At 37.4% G+C, this 18,784-nt stretch overlaps 2 protein-coding genes across 2 annotated transcripts; both read right to left on the bottom strand.

Annotated features, from left to right (window-relative positions):
- Positions 1 to 921: 921 nt before the first annotated feature.
- Positions 922 to 7,597, bottom strand: LOC116307040 (collagen triple helix repeat-containing protein 1-like). The gene is made up of 4 exons (XM_031717182.2): positions 7,520 to 7,597; positions 6,613 to 6,718; positions 4,996 to 5,325; positions 922 to 1,423 (listed from the first exon to the last, which is right to left on the bottom strand). The coding sequence occupies exons 2-4, from the start codon at positions 6,709 to 6,711 to the stop codon at positions 1,070 to 1,072; spliced, it is 783 nt and encodes a 260-aa protein (XP_031573042.2). The 5' UTR covers positions 6,712 to 6,718; positions 7,520 to 7,597; the 3' UTR covers positions 922 to 1,069.
- Positions 7,598 to 11,095: 3,498 nt separating this feature from the next.
- Positions 11,096 to 18,537, bottom strand: LOC148909503 (collagen triple helix repeat-containing protein 1-like). The gene is made up of 4 exons (XM_089033749.1): positions 18,469 to 18,537; positions 17,363 to 17,467; positions 14,472 to 14,801; positions 11,096 to 11,834 (listed from the first exon to the last, which is right to left on the bottom strand). Exons 2-4 carry the CDS (start codon positions 17,459 to 17,461, stop codon positions 11,478 to 11,480), a joined length of 786 nt encoding a protein of 261 aa, XP_088889875.1. The 5' UTR covers positions 17,462 to 17,467; positions 18,469 to 18,537; the 3' UTR covers positions 11,096 to 11,477.
- Between the last annotated feature and the right edge of the window lie 247 nt (positions 18,538 to 18,784).

The raw sequence follows: 18,784 nt of genomic DNA, 5'->3' as shown, positions 1-18,784 counted from the left end.
AATTTTTATCGTTTTTGTTATCGTAAAAAACAAATTGACATCAGTTTTTTATGTGTCTGTCCTCCTATTAACAATAAATTTCGTCATCACACATTGCCTAAATAGTATGCGGATCCACTCTGCTAGGCCTCGTGGATCCACACTACTTTGACAATATGATGACGCCATTTTATCGTCCATAAGAGGAAAGACACATAAAAGACTGATGTCAATTTGTTAATTTTTTGTTGTTGAAAAACACAAGAAAATGAGTAAACATTTGAGCGCGCGCAGTAAGTGCGTACGGAAAAACAAACGATCAAATGCATGATTCTCGAAATAACCTCAGAGAGTCTTAATGATGGGTCAACCAAGATGGTGACCGCGTTTTTTGACCTTTTATCCTGAGGGGAAGGGATGCACACCACCAATAGATTATATTATTATTATCATTTGAAATTGAGTATTAGTAATGATAATGAAGTAATAATAATGATAATAGTAGCAGTAGCAGTAGCAGTAGCAGTAGCAGTAGCAGTAGCAGTAGCAGTAGCAGTAGCAGTAGCAGTAGCAGTAGCAGTAGCAGTAGCAGTAGCAGTAGCAGTAGCAGTAGCAGTAGCAGTAGCAGTAGCAGTAGCAGTAGCAGTACGTAGCGACAAATGACAAAAATGAGGCTTCAGCATCACTGGCCTCATGTAACTAACCGGCTGACTGCGACACAATAACAATTACTTCATTAATCCGCCTATAACACAACTCCCGTCAGTGTAATGAAATAATGTACTTTGTTTAGCCATAAGATCATGTACGAGTGTCTACGATGTTTGCTTGGTAAAACCCGCCTCTACTCTAGTCCTTTCTGTGTTTAATTTAAGTACAACACATTTTTGCAGCATTTAATAAGGATATACTGAACAACAGTATCATAGTAGACGATAATGGTAACATTTATTTTTGGAGGTTTATTCTATTTCATTTTATTTAACTAACACAGCATGGATTAAACAACATCTCAAAGTAATTGTTAGAGAGCTTTACTAGACTTCGTATTCAATCAGTCTGGCTTATGTCTTGTCGGAAATGGATAGTTCTACGGCTGGGGTCTGGGTACCTCCTCTACGAACACACGACTGTTTGAATTCCATCCGGTATAGGCATCCACATTTCCATACCCGGCACAGTTCCCGACATTGAATCCCACACGAACAGGTCCCTTGTGGATCTTGTCACAGTGACCTTCAATATGGCGGACACGGTGGATGTTGTGACCGACTCCCTTTGCCATGTAAACGATACCGTCTATAGCACGGGGGGTCTTGCATTCAGTGCCGTTGAACGTGAAGAACCAGCGCTTACAACAGTTGTTACAATTACTTATTCTTAGGTTGCCATTCCAGTAAACATGGAGGATCGAATCAGTGTATTTCTTTTGGAAAACACAATCCTGCAGTAAAGAGTCAAAGAAGAGAAATGTAACTCTCAATTAAAGAAGATTATCAAACTAAGCATAAATATGGGATTCTCATTCTATATTGGGAATATGGTAATTAAATCTTCTGGGTCAAACATACATACATACATCCATACACTTTAATGGACTCCCAAAAGGGCTTTTCAGGTCAATATACAATAAGAACAATTCTAAATTAAAGAAATACATGTACAAACAAAGAAACTGATAAATGAATAACAAAAAAACTATTATTATTATGCTATAAATAAAGTCTTATAGTTATCATAGTAATACAACTATCAATTAAGTCAATAATAATAAAAATGTATAAAAATGTATATGTGGAATGTATTACTTGAGCTTTTGATTGAGGTTGACAGGCTGTTCCAAATTTTAGTACCTCTGTAAGAGAAACTCTGTTGACGAGTGGCAGTTCTACTCTTAGGGATTTGTAGGTCACCTTTCTTTCGAGTGTCCCTTGAGTGAACATCAGAACGCTTGACAAACATAGACTGAGAGGTAATCAGGAGCCAAGGAGTCCATGCATTTAAACATTAGCAATGCATCTCGTAAGTACAATGTGTCCACAACAGGTGATAACTTAAGTTGCTTCAATGTTGGGGTTATGTGTTCGTACTTCCTTTTCCCAGACAGAATACGCGCCGCCAAGTTTTGTACAAGTTTTGAGATGTTACTCTTCCTAGTGCCTACCCCGCGAGCAGGTAAAGGAGACTCTGCTCGCAGGGTAACTAGTGCCTGACCATACACTGGAACAGTAGTACAGCTTGCTGAAAACAAGAGAATTTATGACAATGGACAGACTAGACGCATCTAACAGATGGCGGATCCTGCTGATCATGGACAATTTACCCAAAACTGCGTTTTGTCTGGATTTATCATGAGGGAATTATCGCTACACCATGCAGGCAGAAGTCTCAGTAGATCATCAAGTCCCCAAGGCCTTTGGAAGATTCCCCTTTAGAAAATGTGATGTATAATTTGGAATCATCAACATAGGACTCACACACAGATGGTAAATCATTTATATAAACATTAAATAACAATGTACCCAGTATTGAGTCTTGAGGTACCCCATGTTTTAACACCAGAGGACTGGATAGAGAGGTGTTGATACGTACACGTTGAACTCTGTCGGACAAATAGCTTCTAAACCACTTCAATACTGTAGAAGAGACACCAAGATTGTCAAGTTTCACAAGTAATCTTTCATGGTCAATGCTATCAAACGTTTTGCTAAAGTTAAGTAGTACTGCTGAGGTGATCTTCCTTTTATCAGTCGCTCTATACACTTGACTTGTAAAGTAGATTCCAAGCGTTTCAGTGGGGTGAAGCTTTTTGTTCCCGCTCTGATGGGGTGAGAGCAACGCGTTGGAACTCAGGTAGCTAGTTATCTGATCATGCAAAAATCTCTCAACAACTTTCGACACCGCAGGAAGTAGGGATATCGGTCTATGGTTGCTGGCTACTTCACGATCCCCTTCTTTGAGGTGTGTAATAACGTCAGCTGTTTTCCAGGTTTTATGGAAGATTCCACCACAAAATGATTCATTGATCAAATCGGTGAGAACTTGGATGATGTGAGGTAGACCAATTTTGATCACCCTCATACTGAACTTGTCATGACCAGGGGATTTGTTTGAAACCATTTGCATGATGGTGTCTCTGACTTTAGTGACAGTAACGCGCTGAAAATTAAATGAAGGAGAGATTGCAGCTGCAGCTAAATTCAGGATTCAAAGACAAAGAATCATTGGACTGTAAGTTGAAATCAGTTTCTGAGTTGGCCAGTTGCTGAGCCTTTTGGGCAGCTTTCTCTCCTACAGAAGAGAAGAACGTGTTGAAGTCATTTGCAACCTCCACACAGTCACGTGAATGTGGAAAAAAGGAGGTATCAGAGGGGTTGAGACATCATCGGACAGTTTTCCATATAGACGTCCTGTTTTCTTTGTTGTTCGTTATTTCATCTCTAAGATAGTTGGTTTCTGCTGTTCTAATCCTCGCTTTAACATCAGCTTCCCAATCTCCAGGGTTACAGGAGTTACGGGCTATTCGACGTAGACTGTCGCGATTAGATTGTTCATAAGTGCCTTTAAATCCGCAGTGATAAATGGAGTTGAAGTATGTCTAACGTTGAAGGTTCTTATAGGAGCATGCTGCTCCAAGACCTGAAGAAAAAGACGGTTAAAGCAATCTACCTTGTCTTCAAGCTCATCAAACAGGCTGGTAACATCCCAAGGAACTATTGCAAGGTCACTAGCAAAGGATTCCGCATGGAAATTCTTGTAGGACCTTGTAGTGATCGCGGTTGGCTTGCCTCTGGCTATCTTCAGGTTGAGTTTTGCATATACTAGAAAGTGGTCGCTAATGATTATATCAAGGACATCACAGAGCTTCACAACACTTACATTGGAGGTGTAAATGTGATCAATCAGTGTGCTGAAAGACTCAGTAACACGGGTTGGCTTGGAGTTAATTGTGTCAAATTTAAAAAGGCAATAAAGTTATTGACAGCAGTGGTCTCCGGCCTATCATAACGTAAGTTGCAGTTCAAGTCACCTGTTATGTCTTTTCCAGGTGTTAGAGCTTGGCAGTACGCCGGGAAAAAGTTTATCCTCTAGACAAGATACGGGACAGCCATGCACCGAACTTAAATACATCAAAGAATGCCGCCTCATTATCACCTGATATCCATTGTTTTTAATGAGTTCGACGTTTGCCCTAGGCCTAAGCCTCCGGTTCACAGTAGGGAGGGTATAGAGTGATATGCAGTTGCCAGGAGTACGGGACCTATGTTGACTACGGTTTTTATACACTCTATTGGTATATTCCTGTAGGTATTCGATGGCTGATAGGTCCAGGGCTAGTAGAAATATCTCCACCCCTTAACAGCATTTGTCTTGAGGAGTATGAATTAGGATAATACATACATCGTCCCTTGGTTCGTTTGGGCTTCCTGTGTGTGTATTGTGTATTTACGGTAGTAAATGATTTATGCATCTCTAGGTCCCAAACACAGGATTTAGATATTTGAAGCAATGGTTTCCTAGGCTCCGGGACCTCAACATCCTCTTGAATTAACGTGGAGAACTCATAAAATTTGGACTTTGTAGAATAATTCGGTTCAATGGTTCTGAGGTTGGTTCTTTTGTCCAAAGGCGTCGTTGGCCAAGGATATCATTGTCCATTTATGCTAATACTGCTGTACTCTACCAAACTCAAATTGCAGAGAGAGGGACAAATATTCAGTCCCCCCGACGTATTGCTACATGACAAATCCAATACATCTTGTCCAAAAGCTTTCAAAAACCGGTATGTAGGCGCATCAATGTTAAGAAACGTATACAGAGTCAAATAATTGACGATAAAGGAAAAAAATAGCGAAGCGCCATTCTATGCCGCCGTACCTCATTGCTGCCATCATTGATAAAAAATCAAGTCAAACATCAAGTCTTGGAATATATATATTTTTAAAGAATGGGCTTATGAACTAGGAATATGCTTATCCAGTTGAAACAATCTACTGCCAAAGTAAGCATACCTACCCTGATCAGCCCATTGTCTTTTCCGTCGTTGATTTTGGTCCACGAACATTCTTTCCAGTTTGAATAGGCTGAGAGTTCTTTCTCCCTAGGCTCACCCTTTTCTCCTTTTGGGCCAGAGTCACCCTTTGGACCCTGAGGACCAGTGTTACCGGGTGTACCAGCAGCTCCGGGAGGTCCTTGCTTGCCTGGAGTCCCGTGAAACCCTCGAGGACCTTGTTTACCTTGAGTACCTGGTCTGCCATCTCGTCCGTCTCGTCCAGGAGCACCGGGTGTACCGTGGAGACCAGGGATACCAGGACGACCCGCCAGACATGAAAAATCTGATCTGGGCTAAAAAAAGGTGAGGACCATAGTTTAATTATGGGTTCGAAACTGATGTAAGTGTGCATCATTTGCAAAGAAACGCAAGGGCTGACTGTAAAATTAACGACCCGGCCGAGTATTTTGTATTCATTGTACAGTCAGCAAGCTTGGTATTTAGTACGAGCCATTGCGAGGTTTAGAAAAAAAAGAACTGGTTCGAGTTGCATTGCAATGCAATGTGGGAACTGATTTATGGGACTAAATGGCAACTTGGAAATATGTCCCCCAAAACAGACCCAACGCGTATTACATTGTCAAATTCAACCAGTTTTTTCATCGACTTTGGAATGGCCAACTTCAGCGGAGGATCCACTAGTATCCTAGAATGCAGTGCAACTGGGATATTTAAAAAAATTCGTTTAAACAGCTAAAATTAATATTTTCGAAATTAAAAAATTGAATTGCACATAACTAGAGAGTATGTAATACCTTTTAGCGATATCTATTTCTAAATTCTTCAAGAGATTTAAATATACTCGTCAAAAGACTGGAACCCTTTTTGAGTAATTTCAGACGTTCAGTACACATCCTACAACTGGATACTTTTGTTTGCAAAATTAGTCATGTCTTTATGAAATACTAAAGCAAAGGACCGTTAAAAAAAGATTCAAATAAACATGTGAAATCCAAAGAAAACAATTGAAAGCGTGGTCTGCTCTAACTTTATGTTCTTAGATTTTTATGTCTCTTAATCTGTGCCTTTACAATATACAACTATGGCCATTTTTTCGCAATTGACAGACCAAAAAAAAAAACATAAGCAAAGATAGTAATGTTACAAACTAATACATAAAGAGTTTAATGTTACCAGGTACACAAAGATTCTAACCAATAATATAATGTGCTTGAATTAAAAATAGCATCAAAGACTCTAAAAATAGCATCAACGAGTGCTCATGATGGGGTGCGGGGATTCCTTCTCTTTGTTAATTCTCTCTTTGTATGAAGTACTTCATATTCTTTCGCAAAAAAAAAAAAAAAAAAAAAAAAAAAAAAACAGAATTGTCTGTGGTCACATATGTTTGTATAGCTCTTATTTTCTTGTTTCAATTATTACCAATCTTATATTATTTTATTATTATAATTATCGGGTATTAGTTTAGAAGGAACACAATCAAAACTAAAATAATTGATTATTGTGATGAAGTAACTAGGTTTTCACACTATATAAGAATATATGAATAAATAAATGAATTAGAAAAATTTAATCTGAAACCATTCAATTTTATAACTCTAAACAAAACCAGTAGATACCTGTCTGGCTGGCTTGTTTTTCTGTCCACACGCCTGCTTGATGGCGGGAGAAACGATTACAGCCAAGAACACGAGTAACACGACCACGACGAACCTCATTTCGGTACTGTGAATGAAAATCCGGTGAAAGAGATAAGAAAAGGTTTACAAATTGTTCCTGGGCCTTGTTTAACGCTCTATCCTTAACAACATAATTTCTTTAAACAACTTAAAACTATTATAATTAAGGAGAACAAAATCAAAAAACATTGTGCTTGACACATAAAACGATGGGCTATTTTATCACAACTGAAAAAAAATCAGCATTCTCGTTTATGGCATGCGTTGCTACGTTCATGTATCTTACACTGTGTCTTTAAAATATGACGACTTGCTGCTCAACAGAACCGCATGCGTGAGTTGAATTTGTTTGATTTGGTTCTTTCCCTCGCCATGAATTTTTTTTGAATTAAGAGTTGTATCGAATAAAAATAGGGTATCGAATAAAAAGTCAATATGTACGTTAGTGAAAAGTGGGCAAACATTGAATCCAGTATATATAATGATAGGCATGGATTGTTATCTTTCAGTTTCTTTTCTCGTTCTCCCGACTCAGTAATAGAAAACCCGCGTCGTTCTGGGACAGTTATCTATTATGCCTAAAGGTTCCAAAATCCGTTTCCCAAAAACGATACAGTAATTCGTCGGGGTTTTTTTCGTTTTGTTTTGTTGTTGTTGTTGTTGTTATTGTTATCTTAAAAACCCTTAACAAGGCATTCTTAGATAATGAGCAATAAATATCGTCAAGTTACTTAAACACTCTTTCAAATATGACTCGTATTTCTCCACCAGGCGATCATATTTAGCTTACATTGCTATATAAATTAATTATCAGGTCGAATAAAAAATGAAATTCCCCATAACTTACGAGTAAGATGTCTTGTAGTGAAGTGTGTATCCTTGCTCAATGATGTCCTAACAGACAATGGCCTTCACTTAGCTTCATCTGGTAAGTAAAACCACAATTTTCAACTTGTGGTCATTTTTACTTGTTGAAACAAGTTTTCCATCACTGTTTGTTTAAGGTAAAGACTAAATACAAACACCTTTGATGGTTTGTCCCATACACTTCATTAAGCAGCCGCACCCATTGGTTGATATATTTGGAACTACGTTTTTAATTTACAACGCGGAAAAAGTGTATAATATATCAATTAGTAATTCGGTCAAGTTGAAGTCTAGAGAGCAGAATGTCGGAATATTTGTAATTTTTCGATACTTTTAGCTTTTGTTTTTTACCCCGTATTACCCCACAGGAAGCCCAACCAAGTTATCAGACGTTGTATAGATTTTTTTCGTTTTGGAGGGGGGTGCATTATCCATCATTATAGATGAAAGACAATTTCATCCTTCTAGAATACAACTTCGCAAAATTAATTGAATACAGCATAAAAAGACCCGCATAAAAGAACCGCTATTTTCCCAAGTCAAGCTGTAAATGGTTGTTATATCATTAATTGGCATCTAGTGAGAAATCAGGCTGAGTAGGTTTTTAACAATACTAGTTTCTTATTTAGAAGCCAAAAAACAATAGTTCCTGATAGGGTGTTTTTATCTAGACCTTTGGTTGAGATTTTGCAAATGGAGGTCCCTTTTTGTATGGTCTGTACTCTTATCGAACAGGGAATGGTGCAAGCATATGATCCAAACTCAAGTGGAACCACGAGCGCAGCGAGATCAGTCTTAGCTATGTTCTTTTCTCTGATAAAGCACTCGTGAAGCTGTAGAACACTCAAGTTATAGAAATCACTCACCTACTTCCCGTGATTCCATAACGTTTTTCGTGTCCTACAGCTTCAGGAGTGTCTTATCAGAGAACAGAACCTAGCTAAGCCTGATCTATTCGCTTTGTTCATTCTTGTTTGACTATGAAAAATGTTTCAAATTATTTTTTTACTTCTCTTACACCATCACCGGTCAAGCAAAAAGCTTCTAGTTTGAGTGAAATAAGGTCATTGTAATAGTCGCAGTACAAACGAAAGAAAGCTTTACTCGTCGAAATGTAGTACCAATCAAAAGTGCTTCAAAACAACATATTTTCCTCTTTTAGAGCAAAGACGTAATTTTTAATAAAAACAAGACCCTGGTGGCAGGGTAGACCGGGTTTCCTGGTTTCAGAGCCTCTAAGAATCCAAAGGAGAAGTGGAAAAAAGTCGCGAAGTTTCGAAAGACGGTGACAGAGCTACTAATGTACAATAAAATCCAAATTGGGCAAAACGTTTATCACATAATTTCATAATAATCGGGAAGAATTGTCCAGTTTCAATTCCAGCAGTCCAGCAGGTTCGTCAACCCGGAATTCGGATTTTCGCATACGCAATTATGTCAGAGAGTAGACATTCTGTCTCCACGCACGCAATTTAAAAAATAAAAAAATAAAGAAAATCAAAACTCAAAAAAAAATTTTTTTTTTTTTTCAATATTTGCCTGGTGTTTTTTGTAGTAGCTTTCAGAGCCAAAATACCTTATGAAAATACCTTAATAAAATATAGCATCAAATGATCAGAATCGGGTCAGCTTGCAAAATAATTTAAAATTCGAAGCTCATTAACACGACTAGTTTATCCCTTAGAACTGATCTTCGATTACAGAAAATACTGCTTCGAATAGCTGAATCAAAGCATGATGGTTAACCACAATAATCTATTGCCCATTAGAAATCCTCGCTTAGAAGCCATTAACATCTTACTTAAAAAATCCTTGTTTACGATTACGATGGTTAATTAATATTTCTAGTTCGGCTGTCTGAATTACAGCAGTCAACAAAATAGAGCATGCGTAAACACAAACTTATGTCACGTGATGTGCTAGCTCCGCCCTCTCATCGTCACTTAGCAACATAGTGACATTGATGACAGGTGGTACAAGCTAATTATAGCAGAAGCCCGCAAAGGTCTCTGTAAGGGTAAGGACCTGGGTAGTATTGCAATATTTGTCCATTTTGTCGTGGAGGAAATCATAGAAAAAAGCCAAGATATTTTATGAGCGGTTTACCACAGGTAATCCGCTAATAAATAAGTATTTTAAATTTAAAATGTCAAAATGCTTTGGATTGAAAAACTGAATTTCTGTGACGTCGTTTTTATGTTTAATTTTGTATCGAAAACATGGTTTAGACGTCATATCTTTTATGTTTCTATATCTGATAAAATAGTATCCTTTTCTCTAGTAAAATTAGCTTACCTTTGCAAGTTTAGTCTCCTTTGCAGCCGTCAGTCTTTAGTGGGAAAGGACTTTAGGACCGACAGTAAAGTCTACGATAAGATTTGATTTAGACCACTCCTATATGAAAATAATAAATGGCTGGCAGTTTCATTTTTCCCCCATGGATTTTCCTCTGCTAGTTTTCAATTTGACGGATTTGGGTAGACAGGAATAGGTTAGTCAAAGACTTCTATTATTTCAAAAAAATCAATAAGAAAAACTGAAAAAAGAGCAAAAGCGTAAGTAGGTATTATGTTTAGGTCACCCATCCAAGTGCTAACCCTCCTCAGACGAGCTTGACTCAGTATCTTTAACGACAACGATTTATCCACTGGACCACGGTTCTAGGTGAATCAGCATAACAATAGCCGTGAAAACAATAAACCGAATAGACTAGACTTTTTAACAGTAGTTTTTCAACCGATTCCGTGCGTGGCAGAGATGCAAGGGATTAGCCGATATGGTCTGGGGGCCGGCTGGTCTCTCCCCTGATGCTTCGGCTAGAACATTTTCTTGCGTAATTCGTACACCCAAGGGCAGAAGGATTTAATCGCCGTCAGGTCCGAAGTCCATACGTCGCCTCAGCTCTGCGGATGTCTCGGGGGTATGGCACAGTGGAATTGTGTTTTTTAAATTTCTTTTGGTGGGTTCAAATTCCATCTTATTCAAATAAAATTTTTCTTTTTTTTTTCTTTTTTTTTTCTTTAATCCATTTTTCTTTTTAGACTTAAATTTTCAAAATACGACAATCGTTTTGGAGAAAAAAAGATTTATTCCTAGTCGGTTGCTTATAAGCCTGTATAAGTTCGATCAGACGTTATCAGTCATATGAGCAATATCGATCCGCGAAAAGTAGACCTATCCTTTCCTATTTCCTGGCAAAGTTTGCTGACAATACCATTTACTGCACTTGGATCTCTATATCATATGCTCGCAAAGGACTAGTGGCTGGTGCCGTGAAGACTTCTGGGTACTGGATGATTATGACTGAGAACATTGGAATATTTGCGTGATCTATGGCGCAAAATCAAATTTCAAGTAATGTGACATAACGCAATACTATTTATTTTATAGGCTGAAAAAGGGAAAAACTGCAATTATTTAAATGTTATGTAAAAAGCACCTTAAGGGAGAAGATCGTCTTAAAGGAAATCATTCTTTTCCATGAAGCATTCCATCATCTTTTTGCTAACATTGCAAACTTCATCTGTACTACTCCTCTGTGCACGTACAGCCAGTGTAGGAGATGTTAATATTTTATTTTCTGTTAACAGTGATTTTTTTACAGCATCAAATTGTTCTACTACAATTCATTACATCTTAGTCAATGGCAGATATCAGAGTTATACGTTATTACCTTCGAAAAATCGTTGCATTTGAGCCAGTTTCTATACATTTATTGTATTGACCCACTTGCCTCGACTTGAAACAATTTTTTGAAGGCAATAGAGTGGAACTCTATCTTTAATTTTAACGTTGTGCCTGTTGTTATCATGATCGTTGTTTTTAAGTCACTTTTCATTCACTATTCATTCAGCCTGGTTATCAATAGAATTAACAGCCAGACTGATTGAATACTGTATGATGAGCTAGCTATAGGGACTGGTAAGGAAGGGAAGATCTCACTGCTGGGGCCTGGGTACCTCCTCTACGAACAGACGGCTGGTAGACTGCCATCCGGTATAGGCATCACCTGAGGCACTTTTTGCACAGTTCCCCACATTGAAGCCCACACGAACAGGTCCCTTGTGGATCTTGTCACAGTGACCCTCAATATGGCGGACACGGTGAAGATCTTGGGTGCCTTTTCCTTTTCTCAAGTACACGATGCCGTCGATAGCACGTGGGACTTGACATTCAGCACCGTTGAACGTGAAGAACCAGCGCTTACAACAAAAGTTGCAGTTATAAACCCTTAAGTTCCCGTTCCAGAAAACACGAAGGAAAGAGTCGCTGTAGTTCTTGTGAAAAACACAATCCTGCAGGAAAAACATTTATTAGAATAACACTGAGGTTAGCAGGCTTGTAATGGGTGACTATTACTAAAGCAGAACTGAATCACTACGATCTTTTTTTTGTTTTGTTTTGTTTTTTCTTCAAACTAGCCTAACCAACCATACCGAACCAAACCGAAAGTGAAAAATTTTATATGGATAAGAACGTTCAATAAAATCCAAAATAGTCCCTTTACCAGTTACAATTACTGCTGTAATACTTGACAACAGACGCGCTTGCACAGATACCAAATGGCTATGCATATAAACCTCCCAGAGGGCTTTTCAGGAATAATATCCAAAAAATACTACATTTACAATTAAGATTCTAAAAAACCATATAAGTGGTGATAATTCTAATAGAATATCCGAAATAATATACGAAAATTATTTAAGGAAACTCTTATATGATGTCTTAAAACGATTTAAAGACTCAATAGATTTGAGTGAATCTGCCAACTCATTCCACAAAGTCACTGCCCTATATATTTGGTATCTGTGCAAGCGCATCTGTTGTCAAATGTTATGATAGAATATTATTATTTTCTGAATCTTGGCTAAAAAAAAAATGTCGCTTACGTTGATATTAAACGATAAAAACTCAATACTGAATTAATGTTGATTCGGTAGCAAAAAACCGTTATTGCTATTCTCAACCGCAAGTACAGCCTAGTTGAGCTACCCAGTATGGGGTCAAACTAAAAAACAAAGATAAGGCGGCCTTTCTAGAAGCCGCTATATACAGTCCATGTATATGATCTCGGAGCTCCAATCCATTTCTATTTGTTAGGGACGGTTTTAGAGGAGAGGAAATAAACCAAGAGCTGGAAAAGCTTTTGGAGTTGGAAAGAAAACCAACCAGGATGCACACTAGAGAAAAATGTTTGTGCATGCGTGCATTTCAGCACGTTTTCTAAGAATGTTGAAGATTTTGAGTGAGAAAATGAATGTTTGTTTTCTCAAAGTATACAAAACAGTTCGAGAGTATATTTTTGTCAGACCAAGATACTGTATTAACAAACACAATATGAAAGAATTAGACTTAAGTTTCAAGTATGGACACTAAGTTTTGGCATTTTGTTAAGTCCAATTTATCAGGTATGTTTGAAAGTCAAATTTACTTATGTTTTGACTAATTTGCATACGGATTCAGAGAATGCGCAGACGTTTTTCACTCGCGTCACCAGGATGTATACAACTTGAAATTGAAGTCTTTGCTGTCATACAAAGGAAGATGTTTACCTAGCATGCTTTGCGCGCCATGACCAACTATATTATCACACTGAAAAGTCACGTGAACTACTCATTTTCGCTTTGGTGTCAATGTAGAAACATCGACTATGGATAATACTATTGAGATGATACTATGCTCTTTGTCTACTGTATTGTCTACACAAAAAAATCAATTAGACGGAATTTGCTGGTATTGCGTGTTTTAAACTTGTGAAATTTAGCAGCCATCTTAATTTCCAGGCATTTTTGAAGAAAGAAGACTTGCATTGCCGGTTTTTGAACAACAACAATCTCGATTTTCCGGAAAGAAGTAAATCGTTAGTGAACAAAGTTTTATCTAGCAGCTGTTGTTCGAGGTACAAAAGCCATGTGTTAAGTTTGTTGTTGTTTATCTACCCTTGAGAAAAATATACAAACTTCTTTCTACGATCGAGGATTTTCTTCGAATGTTTTGCCTTTGCATTTGAAATTTTAAGTTTTTTTTTCAAATTGATTTTTAAATAAAATTACACTATCTGCACTGTTGAATACTATAGGTTTGGCTTTCTTGAGTTGAATAAAATTAGTGTCTAGTGGATTGACTATTCATTCGCTTACAGTTTGTTAGATTAAGGAGATTTTTGAATTGTCTGTCGGGCTTGTTACACTTTCTGTGAGTAAAAAATAAAAGTAAACTTAGCGGGCTTAACTCTATTTCCTCTTTATAAAACTGCCTTCACATGACTTAAATAAAAATAGATATATAAACTTTTGCCTTGTTGCTGTTATCATATGAAGTATACGTTTGAATTCTAAAATCAAGATTATCAGAATTGTATAAGACACTCAAAAACACATCAAGGACGTAAGACAAGACGAAGTGAAACACATGGGGAATTTTATAGTGGAAATTGTAATGGCCGTATCTCACTCAAACGTGGAGACTTTAAGGAGACCTAAGGTATATAGCATAGTATGAAGACTATACTTTATGTAGGTGTGTCTTCTTTTTAATTTTCTTCGTCTAATATCGGCTTATTCCCACGTAATTCAAAGCCTTCAAACACATTGCTTGTATCTGAACAATTTTTATCTTTTTCTATTTATTCATTGATACGACATATTTTGATTTTCCAATGGCAAAAATTACAAAAACACCGAAGTCCCAGAGATCATGGCCAGACTTTCTATTGTTTATCAGTATGGATGCAGAAAATATTTAATAAGCGAACGGCTGTTGATTTTGTTTGGAGAAAAAAAACAACAACAAACAAACAAACGCTAAAGACAGATGCATAATGAGTACGGCGCGCAAAGCATGCTAGTGAAACATCCTCCTTTTTGTCAGCCCTAAGCGTAACACAGGCATGGAGGAGAATGATGACAATTTGAAACTGGAGAAATACCTACCCTGATCAGACCACTATCTTTTCCTTCGTCAATGTTGGTCCACGAACATTCTTTCCAGTTCGAATAGGCTGAGAGTCCACTCGCCCCAGACTCCCCCTTTTCTCCTTTTGAACCAGCGTCACCCTTTGGACCCTGAGGACCAGTTTTACCGGGTGTACCAGCAGCTCCGGGAGGTCCTTGCTTGCCTGGAGTCCCGTCAAACCCTCGAGGACCTTGTTTACCTTGAGTACCTGTTCTGCCATCTCGTCCGTCTCGTCCAGGAGCACCGGGTGTACCGTGGAGACCAGGGATACCAGGACGACACGCCAGACATGAAAAATCTGTTCCGGGCTGAAAACAATTAACAATTAAGTCATGAAATGGTTTATGTCAAAACAGCTTCACATAATCATATGATATTTGATAAAAACTAGATTCGCCCTGATTGTCTGACAGAAAAACTGAAATAGCAATCAAGCATTAATATCGTTAAACATATTGTCTTGTGCGTAATCCCTGCTAGATATATCGCTAAATTAAAAAAGATGTTGAAAGCCAAACAACCTATATCCGACATCTCAACATTGCTCGTGGTCTGAACTAGACTTCGTTAGATTCCGTCTCGATTTCTTATTACCTTCGAGAGAATTCAACTTGTTCGATAACGATCTTGAAAAGAAATCAAAGTCCAGCTTGAACAAGTCACAGGTAAATGAAAAACTCCATTACAATTCTTTCTTGAAGCTTGCCGGATTCAAGGATTTAGATATATCAATGACTGCTCTAGCTGGGCTTGATGACAATGACGATGACGTTTCTTGTCGATCCTTGGTCGACTGTGGTTTGGCATGCACTGAGCTAACGGCTAAATATACTGTACGACGGCTACTATTCATATACACATATCATTCATATGCATGAAAAATGATATTTAAGCCGATGTTGTCTTTACTGAAGACTTTCGTTCCCGCAATTAAGTGTGCATAGTTCATATAGCTCTATACAATAGTCCATATCAGTTTTGTTTATCATCTGATTGCATGGTAACGGAATGACGCTATAGCTTGAATGTAGCCCGGGGAATGTAGCCATCTCTGTGTCGTGTGGCTATAGCTCGAATATAGCCAAGAAAGTTTTTTTTACTGTGGTGGCTAAATAGGGGTTCTGAGTTTATTTTTTCCAATTTTTGGAGTCGCAGAATTTTGAAGGCAAATATGTTTTCAATTCGGTATTTCCCCATCATTAATATGCATTCAAATTGTGATTGTCATCAGTTAGTGCATGAGAAAACGTTTTTGAACATACCATAATATATAAAGCCCACGCACGTGCAAACGGAGCAGCATTATCGACATTATCGTACGATGACAATGATGAACTACCACACTTGAACAAACATAAGTTTATTTATTAAGAATATGGTTTATTTTTCCTTTTTTTTTTTTGGCTTGGATGGCAGGGAAGCGTCATGCTTTAGCTTGACGTGCAAACGCGCCGAAAACAGTGTTGTCACGCCGTTTTGTATGCTATGTAACGCTTGTCACGCATTCGGTTTAAGACTTAGCCCTAATGATATTCTGTAAAAATTCGTATCTCTTAAAAACTCCTGGATACTTCTAATTTTCTTTGTTTAAGTTATAAAGTAAATGCCAACTTAGTCTTTAATTAACCTCAATAATTGCTTTTTAAAAGAAAATGGGCACAATCTGTATGTACCTAATGATAACAAAATAGGGAGCACGAAGCCAAGAAATTATATATTTTAAAACTAACAGTTAGAGTCATAGAAAAAAAGTCGTTTTTTCTCGTGTTAGTAAAATTATGACGTCATCACTTTTTAACGATCCTTTAAGCTTTATTATTTTCTTTTAAATGCATGGTGTTCCCTACTTTTGTAACATATTTTTTTCAGCCCTATGATAGGATAAAACAATTCGCATAGTCATTTTAAAATATTACTGATTCTCAATTAGCAGGCAACGTCCTTTTACAGTCACATTTTGAACTCTAATTTCACAATTATTTTAATCCATGTATGTGACTAATTAGTACGTTTTGACTAAATTAAACAATGAAGCCTCTCGTTCTCGTGATCTTCAAGTCAACAGCCAATCGCTCGGCCTTCAATTTTAATTGTTAACATCGCCAACTATTCCGTGCATGCGCCCGCGTACAAATGCAGCGGTGTTTCTTGAAAGTGTTAAGCGAGTTAAGTCAGATTTTACAAAGAAATGTATAGAGAGTCAAGATAGTTTGCGATTTATAAATTTCTGTGTAAACAGTTTTGTACTTGCCGGGGTAGAAGAACAATATATAACATTAAAGCATTTGATTTTTACCAAACATACTTTAATTTGTTTGGAAAAACCTTTTCGTCTCGATAGTTAGATTTTAACAGCCTTCTTGCCATATGTGCTTTGTTAAATTGCAAGAAAAACACAAAAGGTCAAATATTATAAACAGGATTTCTCAAAATCAGAACTAGTTACCTCATTTGCCGGGGTCGATCCTTAAAATACACACATTCTAGATTACTGATGTCGAATCTGTGGTCGATTGAACGAATTTCTACTTTTCGTTTTTTTTAAAAAAAAGCTCCGATTTGAGACGAATATTTGAGAGATCCTTCTTCAAGAATAGGCACTTTGTGAAGCGAAAACCTTGAAAATTATTCGCAAAATACGGCATGTTTGTTACCAAAATAAAGCTTGAATCCTCAGCTCTCGTTTGCCATCTTTTGTAATAGGATACCTATTAAAGCACAGGAATACCGTAGCAAAAGGTTTTGTTTCTCTAAGTCCGGGCCTGAGAGAGCTTGGGCTTCCTGTGGTTTTTATTTTATACATGATATCCGCTGACTTGGCGAGCGGCGCATGGCCGGAATAGTTGGCGATGTGACATCATTAGCTTACCTGTCCGGCTGGCTTGTTTTTCTGTCCACACGCCGGCTTGATGGCGGGAGAAACGAACACAGCTAAGGACACGAGAAACACGACCACGAAGAACCTCATTTTATACTGTGAAGGAAAATTCGATTAAATAGATTAAAAGCGGTTTACAACTTCTGCCTTGTCCAACGTTAACGCCTCAAATTAACAACATGTACAGCATCATCTTAAACATCTTTATGCTCATTTATACACTCAGCTTTATTTATCTTTTCAGCCTAATTGACTGTATGCCGAGTGAAAGCGCGACTACAGAAATAGGAACAACGTGTTAAATGCATCAGGGCATTGATATTAACCGATAAATTGAAGCTTAACGAATACAAAACGGAATTCGTGCTGATAGGGACCCGTCAACAGCTTGCTTGTTTCATTGAATTAGATTGGGCCATGTATTTCCGAAGGAATTCATTTGGAGAGCTAGCCAAAGAGCCTGTAGACAGCAGTTTGGTCTTTAGCTATCTATTTAATAACTTCCAACACATACTAAAATGAAAGACAATAAACTAAAAAAATGAAAAGAGCACTAAGAAGTTTAAATGCATGATGAGAGTCTCAAAAGTTAAGTGTGCCCTGGAAAAGAAAAAGATTTCTTAAAACGTTTTTCCTCCCGCCTGATATGTTTCTCTTCGCTCATGACCATTTTGAAATGTGCAATTTTTTAAACGTTTTAGTCAACCAACATTTCATGCACTTAAAAATACAATTACATTATTTGATTAAGAAAAGGTGTGAGGGAAAATGTTGAAGAAACATTGCAGTTACGTTAAAAAATTCATCCACTCTAATTAGTATTCAATTAAATTGTTCGTTTGAGAAACGTAACGGCCGAAAAAAACACGTAAGGAGAAAGAAAATGGCATAAAAATATATTGTGAAAATATTTAAATCCTGCTCCTCTTCGCTCATCAAGATGCAGAGACGAAATCATAGAGGCCAGACCGAGTTTAGTAACTCAGTGTAACCTTTATTTTAAAACTCAAGCAGTAAAGGTAACAAAACTTTTTTCTTAAGGATTCCATTTTTTTTAACGAATCTCGAAAAAAAAAAAAAAAAAAATTGTAACCTACCTGCTACGAATTCAAGTGATTTCTTTGTTCTGTAGTATCTTGTTCTGTTGTCGATCACCAAGGTACTGAATGAACTTCTTTCAAGCGGACAGTCAGTTAAGTAAAGACTGACAAGAGCTTGAAGATCCAGTCCTTACATGTTGTAACATGTTCTGTCATATCAGTAGTAGCAAAGGAGGAAAGAAAGTCAAGTTGAACTTATTTTCAGAGTTTTGAAAGCTAATTGGCATAAATGATTTCAACATTCATGAGGGGGGTGGGGTAGGGACCAAAGTCATTCATCACCGAACAAAAGATGTATGATTCATCGCCTCAT

The sequence above is a fragment of the Actinia tenebrosa genome, unplaced genomic scaffold (assembly GCF_029948245.1).
Source record: "Actinia tenebrosa isolate PJP-AT-01 unplaced genomic scaffold, QUT_ActTen_1.0 PGA_scaffold2__45_contigs__length_23673736, whole genome shotgun sequence".
In the NCBI taxonomy this organism is placed as follows: Eukaryota; Metazoa; Cnidaria; class Anthozoa; order Actiniaria; family Actiniidae; genus Actinia; species Actinia tenebrosa.
The sequence above is the reverse complement of the archived record's forward strand: the minus strand, read 5'-3'. Positions and strand labels throughout refer to the sequence as shown.